At 31.1% G+C, this 16,122-nt stretch overlaps 1 protein-coding gene across 1 annotated transcript in view; it reads left to right on the plus strand.

Moving 5' to 3' along the window:
• The window catches only part of LOC308639467 (sodium/hydrogen exchanger 2-like), a gene marked incomplete at both ends in the record, with an annotated part of 56,289 nt that overhangs the window by 7,361 nt on the left and 32,806 nt on the right, over positions 1-16,122 (plus strand). Inside the window, one exon of the mRNA XM_081277707.1 lies at positions 12,888-13,110. Coding sequence (XP_081133833.1) covers positions 12,888-13,110 — 223 coding nt within the window. The remainder of the gene's footprint in view (positions 1-12,887; positions 13,111-16,122) is intronic.

Genomic DNA, 16,122 nt, shown 5'->3' on the forward strand with positions numbered 1-16,122 from the left:
AGGTAGGAGAACAATGTTTGTTAAGTAAGTGTGGTTGGGTCAAACAACCACTTCTGTCTAACATTGTTTTTGAGACTCTCAGAAAATAGTCGGCATTGTTATTTAAATGTTGGGTTGACACTTCTTGTCTGGTATCATTTCTATTCATAGCGCTTAAATGCATTCTACTCTCATGTATAACTAATTAAAATAAATAAAAAATAATTAAAAACCTTAAAAACTATAATTAATGAAGTACACTATTCATTGGCTCTGCAAATAATATTATATAAAAATTATAGTACAGAAAGCAGCAGGCAAATTTCTAATATTCTTTTCTCATAAGCATCTATAGATAAATGATTATTGTGTCTAAAGAAAATTACTTTTTATAATAATCTTATAATTTCTATTCGTGAATTTAAAAAGTTATATTAAAATTAAAACTGGATTTGTAATTGTAGCTAAAATACTCAAAATTAATTCCTTTTAAAAAATTTTGTGGCTCTGAGGATGGATTCCAAGGACTCTATACATGCTAAGTAAGTACTCTACCACTGAGCTACACCAGTAGCCCAAAAGGGTGCTCTTTTTATATTCTTATTTTCTTCTTCTGACCAAAAGAAAAAAAAATGCATAAGTTATGGAAGAAAGAGGATCCAATAGAACGTTAGGATTGAGAATGATGTTTTGTGTAGTGACAAGCAGTATTATTGTAAGATCACAAATACACTTTGAAGTTATTATTGTTCATTTAAAGTGAACTACAAAATCAAAGCACTGAATTTAAGAATATTCTCTCTCAGGTCTCCACATTTATGATGAGTTTTAACTAAATTGGTTGGTAAATTGCATAATTCATCTGTATTACTATATGATAATTTTTATCCAAGAAAGTTATATAAAACAGTATAAAACACCCTATATAATGTCATTTCAATAATTTATCATGACATTGCTTAGCTTTCTAACTGTGTGAATCTACTAGATATTCTACTTTCTTAGCTGAAATGGTGCAATGCTATGTGTCTGTGGAGCTAAGAGCTCTTTCACTTTTGGAAGGAATTTGTCTTCTATCCCACCAACATATAGATGTCTTTACCTGGCAACTGTTACCACCATTACCTGAAGCTTCCAGATAAGTATTTTCTATACTAGTTTCAAAACTTAAATACTAAGCTTAAATTTAAGTCCTTGTTCAAAATAAATGAAATCAGAAATTTTACCTATAGCATATATTTCATTGTAATGATAGGCATAGCAAGTTTGAGTGTATTTCTTAAAGATATCAAGAGAATTATAGAATATGAAATATTTTTGTTTCCTTTGAAATTGATGAAACCTATCCATCTTACAGTTCTTTGTCCTAGCTGAAAGGATATTTGTATACTTAATCAATGAACAAACAAACAGGCAGTCTGTCCCTGCTCCCTGGATACAACTGTTCTTCCTCCCCAATTCCCCTTTTTAATTCAAATTTTCCAAGATTAGAGTAGGCTCTGCTGGATGAGTCTTCAGGAAAGTTTCTGTGGTTCACCTAACTTGCTCAATTCTGGAATTGCAATGCCAACACAGTTTTCAGGAAAGAATCACTACATTTTACTGAGAATAATACAGGAAACAAGAGCTGTAGCAACTTACATCTTGTGGACCCTCAGTTGTCACTTTTTGAAAGATTATAAAAAAGAGTACATAAATGACTAGGGGAATTTTAGATAAGACATCATGAGACTACTTCTGTAAAATGAGTTACTTGTGTTAATCATGCCTCAATGAATCATGCACAGCTTGCTCTATAGAGAAATATATCTAGGAAGTGAGTAGTGACATTCTTAAGAAACCTCTACTTAAGGGAGAAGTTAATGTGAATTTCTTAGAGAACTGTAATGAGTCAATGACAGACATGACCTTTCATTTTGAAATTTAATTACTGAGAAACTCTTTTACTCCTATGGCAAATCAATACTTGAAATTTTAATTAAAATTCAGTGTCTAGGCTTAAAGACTCTTGAAAAATTTCCATCAAGAAAATAATAAAAATTAAGCTTGCACATAAAATCAAAACTAATTCTATTATGAGAAGAAGATGTCTATGATTTTTATTTTTTAAAATCTTATTTGGATTCTAAGTCTTCCCCTGTGAATGATCTAGAGTTTGTGCCATGCTGTGACTTTTGCAAAAAGGGATTTTAATAAGCTAATAAAATGTGTTTTAACAGTGTGAAATGCTTCATTTTTATCTAGGTCAGTGATATTTAAATTGTGGCCCATGAACATCTGCTTGTCTATAAACTGTTGGTTACTATAGAAATTGATAATTTTTACAATGTCCAATATTCCGCTAAACACAATAATCAATAGGGACTTGTATTTTGTATGTCTCATTTTTATTCCACTTTTTTTCTAGTAATTCTTATTTTTATTAACAGAAACTGACCTTTCATTTCAGATAATTTGAGTCCCTTATCTAGACCAAAATGAGCTTTGTAAATAGTCATTTAGCACCTTAATGTGGGCAGTTTTTTAGAATATATGAGGCACCATATCAGAAGCTGGTCATACAGAAATGAATAAGGTGGAGACCTGTATGAATGCAGTGGAGAAGAATGGGTGGTAGGTGGTAAATTATAGTGCGGTTGTTAAATCATTAAGTTATGTAGTCAGACTAATGTAAGTGAAAATCCCTGCTCTTATTCAAACTTTAGGTAAGTTACTTAATCTCTCTGATTTGTAAAATGGGCTTAAATAAATGCCTAACTGATGCAGTTGCTCTAAAGATTGAAAGTTAATGTCCATAAAGTGATATGAATCCTGCCTACTATACAGGATGAATATTAGTGATTTTTTTTTTTTGGAAATGAGAATGAGAAGCATCCATATGAGCAACTATGAAACAGGACAGATATTATAAAAGTCATATTATAATTGCAAATGAATTCTGAGTGATGCAGACTTCATAAACATTTAAGGTGGTTGAAGAATGAGCTGAGCAAGTAGAATGGTAGAAAGAGACTATTTAAAGTAGAAATGCTTGATTTTATGAAACTATTTTCAAGGTTATAATTTCCTAAAGGAACTCAGTAAATTATGAGTAGTTATTATTTACAAAAATACTTTTCTTAAAAACTGCCACTCAAAAAGAATTTGTAATTGTTATAATTCTGAATATTGGTCTTAGGTGGTTAGCTCTTCAGTTTTCTTGAAATATATTGCTGAAATGCCATAGGGAAGAAAAATTCAATAAAAAATTAATGAAAACCTTGTGTGGTGACATATACCTATAATCCCAGGGGCTCAGGTGGCTGATAGGCAAAAGGATTCCAAGTTTGAGGCCAGCTTCATCAACTTAGTGAGGTCCTTAGATACTTAATGAGCCACAGTCTCAAAATAAAAGACAAGTAAAAAGGGCCAGGGATGTTGCTCAGTGGTTAAGCATTACTTGGTTCAATCCCCCCAACTAAAATAAATAAATAAATAAATAAATAAATAAATAAATAAATAAATAAATAAATAAATATTTAAGTAATTCTTCAACTTTCTCAGACTGAGATAAAAAGGATTGTAGAAGTCTTTAAAAAGTGAATTTGTAAGACTAAACACATATCTTTAAGGTTAGAGCCAGTTATTCAAGTGTAATCAAAGGGAAAATATTTAATAGTCATCTTTACTTCCAAATTGATCTTCAATTTGTGTGATACAAAAAGAAAATTATATGTTTAGAGGAGATGAAGTTGGTTGATGATGCAAAACCATTTGATGTTTTGCTCCAGTCTAGTTTTTCATTTAATAAAACCAAAGGCAAAACTTACACATCCAACACTAAAAAACCTCTAGTTGAAAGGATGGATAGCTTAGTCTGGCATGACTTATTAGCTATGTTTTGGGTTCAAAAGGTTTTATGTTTGGAAGTACAATCACCATTCATAATATTGACATTTTCACATTCTAAATAATAGACTTTGGAATGTATCTCATTAATAAATGTAAAATTTTAAGACTTCTCATGTCTAATTCATTAGAAAACTGAAGTGTGGCTGAGGACCATGGATTGTTTTGTATTATAAATAAATTATAATTAGTAGTTGTCTTTGTAGTCAACTGATTTGAGTATAATTTATGCACTATTATGCTTGTAAGTATGTATTCTTGAGATCAAGTCTCATAAACAATAACTGGATAAGTCTGGAGATGTTAGAGTAAGAAAGTTGAAGAATATTTTCCTATAAATGAAACAACAATTGCACAAAATTTGTGTTTATGTTTTATGTTTGAAAAAATAGAACATTACACATTATATTTATTATAAATGTGATAAACTTTTTTTTAAACTAAGAGAAAAATGTAGGAATTTTAGTATTAGGGTAGTGGTTAAGACTATAGGACTTGAAACTAAACAGATTTTTAAGTCCCATATTTACTATTTATTAGCTATGTGCCCTTGTCGTGAGTATCAAATGAGATATAAAGAACTCTTCACAATATCCAACCCTTTAGGATAGCTCAATGTGTACATTATTATTTTTTCTTTCCTTTTCACCTATAATAATATGTGATACTTGTATTCTCTTCAATGTAATGAACAGATATCTTACTCTTTTCTGTCTCCTAGATTTTCTCTTTATTCTAGACTTTCAATATGCTAAGTCTATCTATAGTGCTGAGAAATATATATGGGTTGTACTAAGTTACTGAAAAGAATTTTCATTTTTTAAATATGTTACTTACACATGCTCATCTCAAAATATTCAGAAAATTCAGATTTTAAAACAAATTATTTATATACAAACACAGATAAAATCATAAATAATATTTTGTTGAAGATCTTTTCAGGAATTTTTCTATATATTTATGTAGCATAAAAGAAGCTTGGTGAAAAATCCATTACAAAACAGAAGAGAAGGCTTATCAATTTCAGAGCAGCACATGGCACTGTTCACTTTTTTGGTGCTCTTTTTTTTTTTTTAGAATTGGTGCATTATAATTATGAACAATAGTGAGATTCGTTGTTATGTATTCATACATACACACCATAATATTGTGGAAAGGCTTCTAGTACCTTGCCAGGGTGTCCGTTTTCCTGCCCAGGAGGTTATAAGCCACTGGAGAAAATAAGTCAGAAATAATTAGTGAAGAACAAAAAGACAAAGAATCAAAATTATAGTTTTAAAGTAGAGCGCCTGATAGATCCAGCCCACACAGGAGCTGGAGCTGGAAAATTATATATATATCCAAAAGACTTTTTATCCATAGATTAAAATTTTATTAATATAGAAGCACAGGAATTACCAGTTCCTTCTTTTTCTTAAATTTGTGCAATGATTTACATGTAAATAATCAATTACTGCATTTATCTTTAATGTGTTGGCATACTGAATATACATTCAGACCATTGTCTGATTTTAGTTGTGTACTGATAATAACCTGGTGCTTTTCCAGGCTATTCCCTTTACATTTCTTATTACTCTTCTTCAAAAACTAGTAGCAGAAGTGCAAAATTAGTACAACCTAATATTGAAAGGAAACTTGTGGAATCATTCAATACAACCCCCTCATTTTTTCATATGAGGAAATGGATGCCCAGAAAGATGTGTAAATGATCACATAATTAATTTTTTTCCATGCAGGAGCATAACAAAGTCATTTCAACACATAAGAAAGTCTTTCACTTTTAAAGAGTCTGAGAGTAGAGCAATCCAGTATAAAGCCATCTTTTTAAAATTTAGTTGTTGCAAAAATCATGTAATAAAATGTGCCATCTAAGCCATTTTAAACATGCAGTTCAGTAGTGTTAAGTATATTCACATTCAGCCATCCTTTCCTTCTTAAATCATCTCTTTGAGTCTAAAAGCCTATGCCATTTTAATAAAAGTTTCAGTTTTCTTTTGTACTCATGGAATGACAGCTCTAAGATGTAAAGCAGTAAAGAATGGATGAGAGTTGTTAAATTTGTGCCTTATGAAAATATGGAATCCTAGCAAATGCTATGTAAAATTATACTTAAAAGGTAAAAGATAACCTGTTGTAGGAATTATAGAAGATTTGTTAGATAAGGTCATTATCTCTTTTATTTTTCATATACTAAAGAGATAAAATCTTTGCACAGTCCATGTGAATTAATATTTTGTTTAATAAATTTTGCACATTTCCCTTGCAAGAGTTAATTTCTGTTTTTTAAAATAAATTTTAACATCATTACGAAACTATCATAAATAAATTTTCCTTAACTTTCCATTGTAGAAGCCTAAGAAAAACAAGTATTGATTGGTTATTAATATACAAAGAGGAACCTTTTAGGTATAGTTGTTTTAATTAGTACTTCAAAGAAGCTTTCCAAAGACATACTCTGATTTTCTCACTTAGCTTCATTTTTTTATTTCTATCATTAGTAATTTATTTGGGCCATAGTATAGACAGCCAAATTGATTGGGATTAACTGAGATTAGAATGGATTTCAGTCAACCATTTTTTAATATTTATTTTTTAGTTGGACACTATACCTTTATTTATTTATTTATTTTTTATGTGGTCCTGAGTATCAAACCCAGGGCCTCACATGTGCTAGGCAAGTGCTCTACCCCTGAGCCACAACTCCAGCCCCAATCACTTTGAAATCATTTCAAAATACACCTTATTTCAAACAATAAACACATTTTTGAACTTCTACTATATTCTCACTTTTGTAGGTGTTAAAAAAATTAAACAAGATCTCCTTTCAAAGGTTTTAAAATTTACCTAATGAGGTAAAAACATGATTACATGGAATTATAGGTTGACAACAAAGAAGGATAGAACATTTAACTACCTTAATGTCTGAACTTGGGAGAGAGTGCATGTGGAGAAGCAGTGGTGGTGGTGGTGGGGCATGGGGATTACAGTAGTATTAGAAGCCAAATTTGACTTACTCAGGAAAAGGAAAAAGTGGGTAAGTAGAAAAGGTAAAGGGGATGGTTCCCTCAACATTGAAAATCTAGAGGCTGTAGACTTTTCTTCCTGTTCCTCTTGCTTTTCATAACAACTTATTTTAATCTTCAATGTCATTAGATTCTACGGACTTCTAATTCATGTTAGTTACTTTAGGCATTTATGAAAATTTGTGACTAGCTATTCATTTAATCCTCCAGTAAGTGTCTAAGAAACACTTTTATTCTTTAATCCTTTGCACTGTTAAGCACTTTCTTATGAATCTCCAATCCCCAGAGTTGTGAACTCTTGTAGGACAGTAATAATACCTTTCGCATTTTTCTTTTTTATTCATTAACTCACTTACTATAGATAGTCAAAATATTTATTGAACATATGTTTTATTTATTTATCATTTCATTTTTTATTGGTATTATTTGTCTTATTGTGCCCTACAGGGAAAAATAGACTGGAAGAATATTTTGGGGACTGGTAGAAAAATTATCTTGTTTATTGATTAAATGGCTACTATCCCAAGTTATAGTTTTTGGTGTTACATAAAAATGTGCAGAAATACAGCCCCCCCCATTTAACTATGAAAGCTTGTTGATACATTAGCACTATGTAGTAATGATGAAGTAAATAAAAGGTCTAAACTCATGGTATAATAAATGGTCTAAAAAGAAAACAAATAAATTCCCAGTTTCTTTAAAATCCTAATTATAACATTTAAAAAATCAAATTTGTTAGAATTTGATTTTTTTTGTGGTGCTGGGGATTGAACCCAGGGCCTTGTGCATTCAAGGCAAGAATTTGATTTTTAAGTGGCTTTAATTTAAAATAATACTAATCTACTTTTTAAAAAATTTACTGAAATAAAAGTTTCAAATACCATAGTGAATAAAAAAGGAATAAAAAGAAAAAAGGGCAAACAAATGTCTGAATTTGAAGAATAGAATTTCCATGTTATAAATGGCAAATGTTGGGTGATAGCAGAGGGGAAAGTAAAGAAATAGGTAGGTACAAGAAACCTTGTAAAGTAGATGAGAATTATTGCCAAATTAGAGCATGGGGAATACAGTAGTATCAGAAGCCAAATTTGACTTACTCAGGCAGACATCATTTGCTTTGAAGGATAACTTTATGACCATATCTGATAATTACGGGTGATTGACAAGGAGACCTTTTTTTGATAGGTGTTTCAAGTTATGGGTTCTATTTGTAGCTATTTTCCAGAAAGGTGAATAGTTACAACTGGATTTTATATCAATTTACCATTGTAATGCATAAAGTTTATTGTGTAAAGGCAAATCATAAGATGTGCAGAATATACAAACTAAAACATACCAGGAAAATTTTGTGTTTAATATTTACCATATATTTTGTTGTGTTACGCATTTTGATCTTTCTGGGGTGCTTACAGTAACATATTTTTGTTGGAATGCTATTAAGAACTAAAAAAAAAAATTGTGGTACCAGGTATTGCACCCAGAGTCACTTAACCACGGAGCTACATCCCCAGCCAGGTTTTTTATTTTATTTTATTTTTTGTTTGTTTGAGACAGGGTCTTGCTGAATTGCTGAGTGTTGAACTTGCGATCCTCCTGCCTCAGCCTCCTAAGATGCTGAGATTACAGGTGTGTGACACCATGCCAGGCAAGAACTTTTTAAAATTTGAAAAATATGAATATCTATTTAGGGAAAATTTTGTCTATTTCAATGAAATGAAATCATACAACATAAAGACGACAAACTCTGGATTCAATCAAAGCTAGGCTCAAATAACTGCTGTGTAAAATGCTAGTTGTTCTATACTGGGCCAGTTAATGTTTTTGCGGTTCATGCATTCTTGTGAGGTTATTGTAAGGATTTAATGTAATAATGTATGAAAAGTAATTGGAATATAATTGGCATTCAAATATTAGCAGTTTCACATGTTGGTGATGTGAATTTTTTCATCAGCTGTTGTTTCCCTGGCTAAAGGAAACAATCAAATAATATTTCTGATCTTTGCTTAATAGATTTTTCTTCTTCACCTCTCTTAATCCTTTTTTTGTGGTAACATTTTTATAAATGAATTAGAAATGACCTAACATGGGGAACAAAAAACAGTGGATACTTTATTCATATTTAATCTGGCAACTGAAGATGTGTGCATGTGTGGTATATCTATACTTAGAAAACAGAATAGAAAGTAAAATATAACTAATCTTTGAAACAATCCGCAAACATGCAAATTATATTTTGGCTTGATATATGTACTGTTAGGGTGATGTCAGGTCACCTTAGATCATAAAGTGATTGAAAACAGGAATCACACCATGGTGGGAGGGGAACCACACAATACACCATATTTCTCAAGAAGTATTAAACTGATGCAATTGGAAATTGCCTAAGAACAGGTGTGAGTATGTAGTCATAGTTCATTTATTATGGCAGTAATATAGTCTTGGTAATATTTTAATTAGTTAACATCTTTAAGACACTCAAAGCTGAAAACAAAGAAATATATTTCACTCAGACATCAGGAAGCATATAGTATTTCAGGAATTTTAGCAGATGATCAATGTTAATCATGTTCCCTGAGGATTTTATTATACCATTTACTCAAACAATCAAAAATTGACCTGAGGGAGAATACATTTTTAGATGCTGAACTGTTTTAATTTTTTTCCAGAATAGAAAATGAAAATAAAACCTACACGGTAACAGATAGGAAAACAAGAAATTGAATATAAATATCAAGTCACCAAAAGTTATGTATTAGAAGGTATTGTTTAATAAGAAAAAAAGAGGGAAAAAAAGGAAGGGGAGATTTCATCAAAATAGAAGAAAGATCAGTGAGATAGTGGAAGAGGATTGAGGGGGAAGGAGAATTGATGGGAAAAGGAAAGTGCAGTGGGATGAATCTGACCTAACTTTCCTATGTACATATATGAATACACTACAGTGAATCTCACCATCATGCACATTCACAAGAAATTAATTAAAAAACAACTATGGGTAAATGGCAGAAAGTTCAGTAGAGTAGAGAGAAGGGAACAGGGAGAGGGAGGAGGGGAGGAAAATGGGAAGTACAAGGGACTGAATTAGAGAAATTATATTTTATGTTTTTATAATAGTCAAATTGAATTCTAATGTTATGTATAGCTCAAAATAATCAATAAAAAGATTATTTAACAGTGAAAATAATAAGGACATGTATTCTCTTGGCATTTGTTAGCATTTGACAATTCATTTGAAGCTTTTTGTACCTACCTAATTTAAAATATTTTTATGATATAGGAATTTTAAAATATAAAAATAGATAAAGTTTCACTGGACAAATAAAAATTGTTGTTCATGAGACAAATTTGTGACAGGAACTCAGTTCTCACCTTCAAAATTTGCACATAGAACTACAACTTAAAACAATTCTGTAACAAATTGAAAGCAGATACTTGGCTATCACATTTAAAAAAATACTGTTTAATAATTGATTAAGATTATCTACTTTGTAGCTCTGTGGCAGAGTGCTTGCCTAGCATGTGTGAGGCATTGGTTTTGATCCTTAGCAGAGCATAAAAAACAATCATTTAAAAAAGCATTTTAAAAAGATTATCTGTTAGCTGAGATTAAAATGAAAATAGTCAAATTAAAAATATGTGAAAATTATATTTTGAAACATTGTACATCAAAATGAAATCTTTCAGTTTCTGGAAGGAGCCCCAAAATGATAGAGAATAAAGAAGCAACACTATGTAACAATGGCAGGAGAGAGAGAGTTCTTTATTATTAAGCTGACTAGAGAGATGATACAATTTGACAGATAAAATTATATATATATACAATTTGATTTTAAGTATAGGAAATACTTTGAAATAAAGCCTTCAAACAGATATAATCATCAAAAAGTGTTTATTTTTGATTTGGTGTGAGGAAAAAGGAAACATCAGAGAAATTTGTTATATTCTTCTCTTCCTTCTGTTGTTTCCAGAGTAGATAGCCACCAGTTTTTTTTTTTTTTTTTTTTTTTTTTTGGTGGTACTGGGTTGAACCCATAATGCTTTACCATTGAACTACGTCCCCAGTCCTTTCTTATTTTTATTTTAGCTGAGTTGCTGAGGGTCTGCTTAAGTCCCAGTACTAGCTTTGAATTTGTGCTCATCTTGCCTCAGCCTCCAGGTTCACTGGGATTACAGACCATCACTCACCACCAATGTTTCTTTAAAAGTAGTAGTGGGATAATTTATATTGAATTGAGGCTGAATTCAGCATTCAACTAATGAAAGGAAATAGAGAAAAGCAAATCAGGTAGGAAATGTAACTTTCAAGAAATTGAAAAGCATATAATATCATGTTGGTTGAATGTGCCATTCGTGAAAAGTATTAAACAGAATTTGTAAAATAAATGCCTTGTGTGTATTTTCAAATATATATCCAGGGGATTAAGTGAATGGGGTCTAGAGGCAGATCTGGAGACAGCTCTGCAGCTTACTGTCTTGAGCAGTTTATTTAATCTCCATAACTCCCTTATCGCTAGCATGGAGATAATAAGTGTTTCATAATGGTGGAAATGAGAGTTTGAGAAAAAAATAGATAAAACAATTAGGATACATACTTATAAAGATTAAGCACTGAAGAAATATTAGTTATAATTGTATATAAATAGATTTATGTGGATAAAAATTATAAACTAAGCTTGTTGAATGGCATTTTTTAATCATTAATGACCTTAAGCCCATTAGACTCTAAGTGTGTCTCGTGGGTTTGAGTGGAGCAATATCAGAGAACTTGCAGTAACTTTAAGGAAAATTGTCAGTAAATTCCTACTGTTATTAAATAAGTGGAGGAGAAGTGTCTTGATTTGTTTCTAGGGATTGAACCAGAGCCTCTCCCCTTTGTGATTGTGGATTTTAGTAGGGCTGAAACTTAAACCCAGTTCTTTGCAGGTCTCTGCTTCACCTACTATTTTTGGTTTTATGTAGGGTAATCTTCTTTTCATTTCCAGGGTACATTTCAAGGGAAAATTAGTTTAAGGTTTAAGAACCTATGGTTCTATGCCCCAGAGTGTCATATTTCAAGATTTAGTTGTTTGTTGACTGGCCCTATGCAAATCTATATTGACCTACAGATTAGTTAGTGTGATTCCCACATTTCTCCTTTGGCATTATGACCCTTCTTGTTTTTAATGTGAGTCATTTTCTAGGATTTATGCATTTAGAAAAAAAGGTTTTACTACAGGTGGCAGAATTTCTGTTTTTATTGTAGATTCTGACTTCTGTGCAGATGATATTAATGACTACCACTTTTGCCACACCTACAGTAAAGAATTATTTTAAAATCAATTAGTATGGGGAACTAACCGGTTGTTGTTCATTTTGTGTACAATGTCCTCTCTATCCCTGTCCCTTGCTGCTCCTCTCCAAGTTGTTGTCTGAACATCTTTCCCCACAATGATAAAAAATAGAAATAAAAGCTTGTAGGAATGAAACCATTTTGGTGAATGGAAGGGTGTGTTAAAATACTCTTGAGGATGACTGGAAAGACTTACTAGACAGGAGAATAAAAGCATAATTTTGAAAATGTGGTGGATAGAATACAATAGTCAAAACATCCCTGAGTATAAAATATTATAACACTGTAGCACTTTAGAATCTATAAGGATCAAGTTTTTATTCTTAGCATTTAGCTCTTAGTGATTTACTGCCAACTAATGATTAGAACCTATCAATGTAATCTTATTTGAGTAGGAGAGATTAGACAATGTCAAAAATGATAAAGCAGGCAACTTGCTCTCAGCACACAAAAGGACATAGAAATTGTCACCTATTTTGAAAGCTAAATATTTGATAGTCTTAGAAATGTTATTGTATAAAACTTGGAAGCTGGCATGCTTTTCATATTCTGTAACACAGTAAAGTACCTTGAGTAACAGAAATTCTGATTCTTCAATAATGTTTGTATGATTACCTTGCATTATAGTTAAATGCAAGTGCTATTCTCACACATTATTTTTCCTTCTTTAGAATTATCACTTGTGCTATGAGCATGAAACGTTATGTGGAAGCTAACATTTCTCAGAAGTCCCATACTACTATCAAGTATTTTATGAAGATGTGGAGCAGTGTTAGTGACACTCTTATCTTCATCTTCCTTGGTGTTTCTACCATTGGAAATAACCATGAATGGAATTGGCCTTACATTTGTTTCACTGTCTTTTTTTGTCTTATATGGAGAGCATCAGGTATGGTAAATGTTATTTACATAAAACTATGCTTACTAAGCTTTGGATTGTGCTAGAAGCATGGAATTAAAAATTTAAATATGCTTATTTTCTATAATTCATAAGCAGACTATTATATATTTTCATTTATGTAGGAAGAATTTAATAGCAATATTAGGAAACAGGCTATGGAAATAGACTACCTCAATTAAAATCCTAGTTTTACCCTTGAGCCTTGTGGCTTTGACAAATTTATAAAATCATTCTAGGCCTTAGCTTCTTCAACTTTAAATTGCAAGTGGTGTTGATACTAACAACTTCTGCCAGCCATTATAAGAATTACATGGGCTAATCAAGTCAAAGAGGTTAGCAAAGAGACAGATATATTAAAAGCTCTCAGTTTTTTACTACTATTAGTTTTTTACTACTATTAACAATTAAAACTAATAGTAGTTTTTTACTACTATTAACAATTGCTGCAGCTGCAGCAGTGAAGTTGAATATTATTAGTAATAATGATGTTATAATATGGAATAATATAACAAAATACAAATGCTCCAAGAAATACTACTAAGAATTTGTACCCAGTACTACTGCTATTGCTAGGATAAAAGCTGAGCAGTTTTTGTGATTCTTTTCTGAGTGTTTACATCTGCCCGCCTTATCCCAAATTACAAAGAAAGGATAAAGTCACCTACAACTTTCAGCACTGTTGTTTTAACTTTTCATTCTTTCATGTACATATGTAGCACACTGATATCGTTTCATCAGTATTATTGAAGTACTGGCTATGGCTTGGGGAATGCTGAGTCTATCAGTTAAATATATACATTCTTCATCTTTTACTCAAACCCTAGTGGAAGCTGAGTGACATCTAGTGTCCTTCCAAGTCCTACCTGATATATGACTTTACTGTTGGGTGAAACTAAATATTTCTCAGTTCAATCCTTATAGTAAAAAAAAAAAAATACCATTTATACCAAGGTGAAATATGCATGTATAGTATATTTTTCATTCTAAAAAAAAATCACACCTTCATTGCTAATTGAACTGAGATTTCTCTTTAATCTCATGATTTACAGTGTTCATGGGAATTCAGTTTATACTTTATCATCTTTTCTTTACATTTATGTCTCCTCCTCCACAAATGAACAAAATCATTGTAGACTTTTTGTTGGAGCCTATGAAACTTACTTTAACAATACTGAGAGGCACATTAGGAAAATTGCTTAGGGTTTCAAGGATGAATAATAAGAGAGGTCAGGGTATGCTTTATTATCCATTAAAATGTGTGTGGGTTAGACATTAACAGTGAAATTATCAGGTGAATGTTATACAGGTTCATAGAAGGCTATTTATGGCTTAGTCTAGCCCACTGGAAAATCTCAGAGTTTTAAAATGTTCTTTAAAAAAAAAACTAGACAACTTTTAAGATAAAATCAGATTAAAAAAAAATCTACTTTGTGTCCATATGCTATGATAAAAACTCACAGGAAAGAGGATACCAAGGTTAATACCAAGGATAAGTGAGAATGTTTTGTTTTAAAAAAATGTTAACACCTAGCAAAAAAGCTACAACTAGAGAAGAAGGTCAGTATTTCTATAGGTTTGTATAAATTGATTTCTGTGAAAATTCAGAAGGAAAAAACAGATCCTGTTTCCAATATTTTCTTATTTCTGAACTATAATATATAGATAATCACTGCATCTAGTATGAGGAAATACATAAATGCCTCTTACAACATAGTCAGTGAGGAATCTGTAATTACATAAGCCTGGCATCACAATTTGATTTAAGGCTGTGCCTATAAATGAATGGAAGAGGTAAGCTGTAGGCCATATTCTCTTTTCCCTTTGGAAATTAGCTATGTTAAATGTTATTTTTTCAAGTCTCTGAAATTACACATTAGTAGTTGGTACATCATAATATTCTTATTCCTTTTGATTTGGGTGCCTATATAAAAGATCAGTAAAAATCAAAACTAAAACACCAGATTTCTGTCAATTTTGATTAGTTGAAGATAATCAACTAAGTTGACTTAATGTACTTTTTTTTTTATGAAACATATCAGTATGTTTATTTTTAGATTGAAGGCAGAGGTAGTACTCTTCTCGGCTTTACAAAACACAAGTAGAATCTCTAATAAACATCTACGGTTTTCCCATTAGACAGTTTTTACTATTTTTTCATACCCAAAGAGCTGTGTCTTGCCAAAAGCATCTTTTCTAGTCCACATTGACATTTTTTTTCTGATCTCTTTTTTTTATTATTTTATTGTTGGTTGTTCAAAACATTACATAGTTCTTAATATACCATATTTCACAGATTGATTCAAGTGGGTTATGAACTCCCATTTTTACCCCATATACAGATTGCTGTGTCACATCAGTTACATTTCCATTGATTTACAAATTGCCTTTCTAATGACTGATGTATTCTGCTGTCTATCCCATTCTCCACTGTCCCCTCACCCCTCCCCTCCCCTCCCCCCCTTCTCTCTCTCCATCCCCTCTACTATAAATCGTTTCTTCCACTTATATAATTTTTCTCCTACTCCTCCTTTCCTCTTATATGTAATTGTGTATAACCCACTTAATGTACTTTGACTCAAAGTGTGCTAGATTACATGTCAACTTGGATAAAATTGTAATTTGGTTCAAAATGATTATAGTGTCACTATATTTGAATACTGTCAATTTCAATACAGAATAAGAATGTATTATATAGATTTAGACATGTATTGGAATATCTAAATGTTCAAAAATAAGGGAGTGGTTAAAACAAACTACTAGAAAAATAATAATATAAACATAAGCATGTGGATTTGGAAAATTTTATTCCAAAGTATTAGCAATTGTTTTATTAGAATGGGTGAGATTATGAGTATTATGTTCTTTCTTTGCATATTTTTATTTTTCTCTAAGAGTTCTTTCTGCTTTCGTAGTAACAAAATAGTGAATTAAAAGAGCTAAAAAGAATTCAACAATTTAAAAAAAATTACAGTTTTCAAATCTCTGGACTTGAGAGAATTTAGTTA

Source organism: Spermophilus citellus, assembly GCF_964194105.1.
Source record: "Spermophilus citellus genome assembly, chromosome: X".
In the NCBI taxonomy this organism is placed as follows: domain Eukaryota; kingdom Metazoa; phylum Chordata; class Mammalia; order Rodentia; family Sciuridae; genus Spermophilus; species Spermophilus citellus.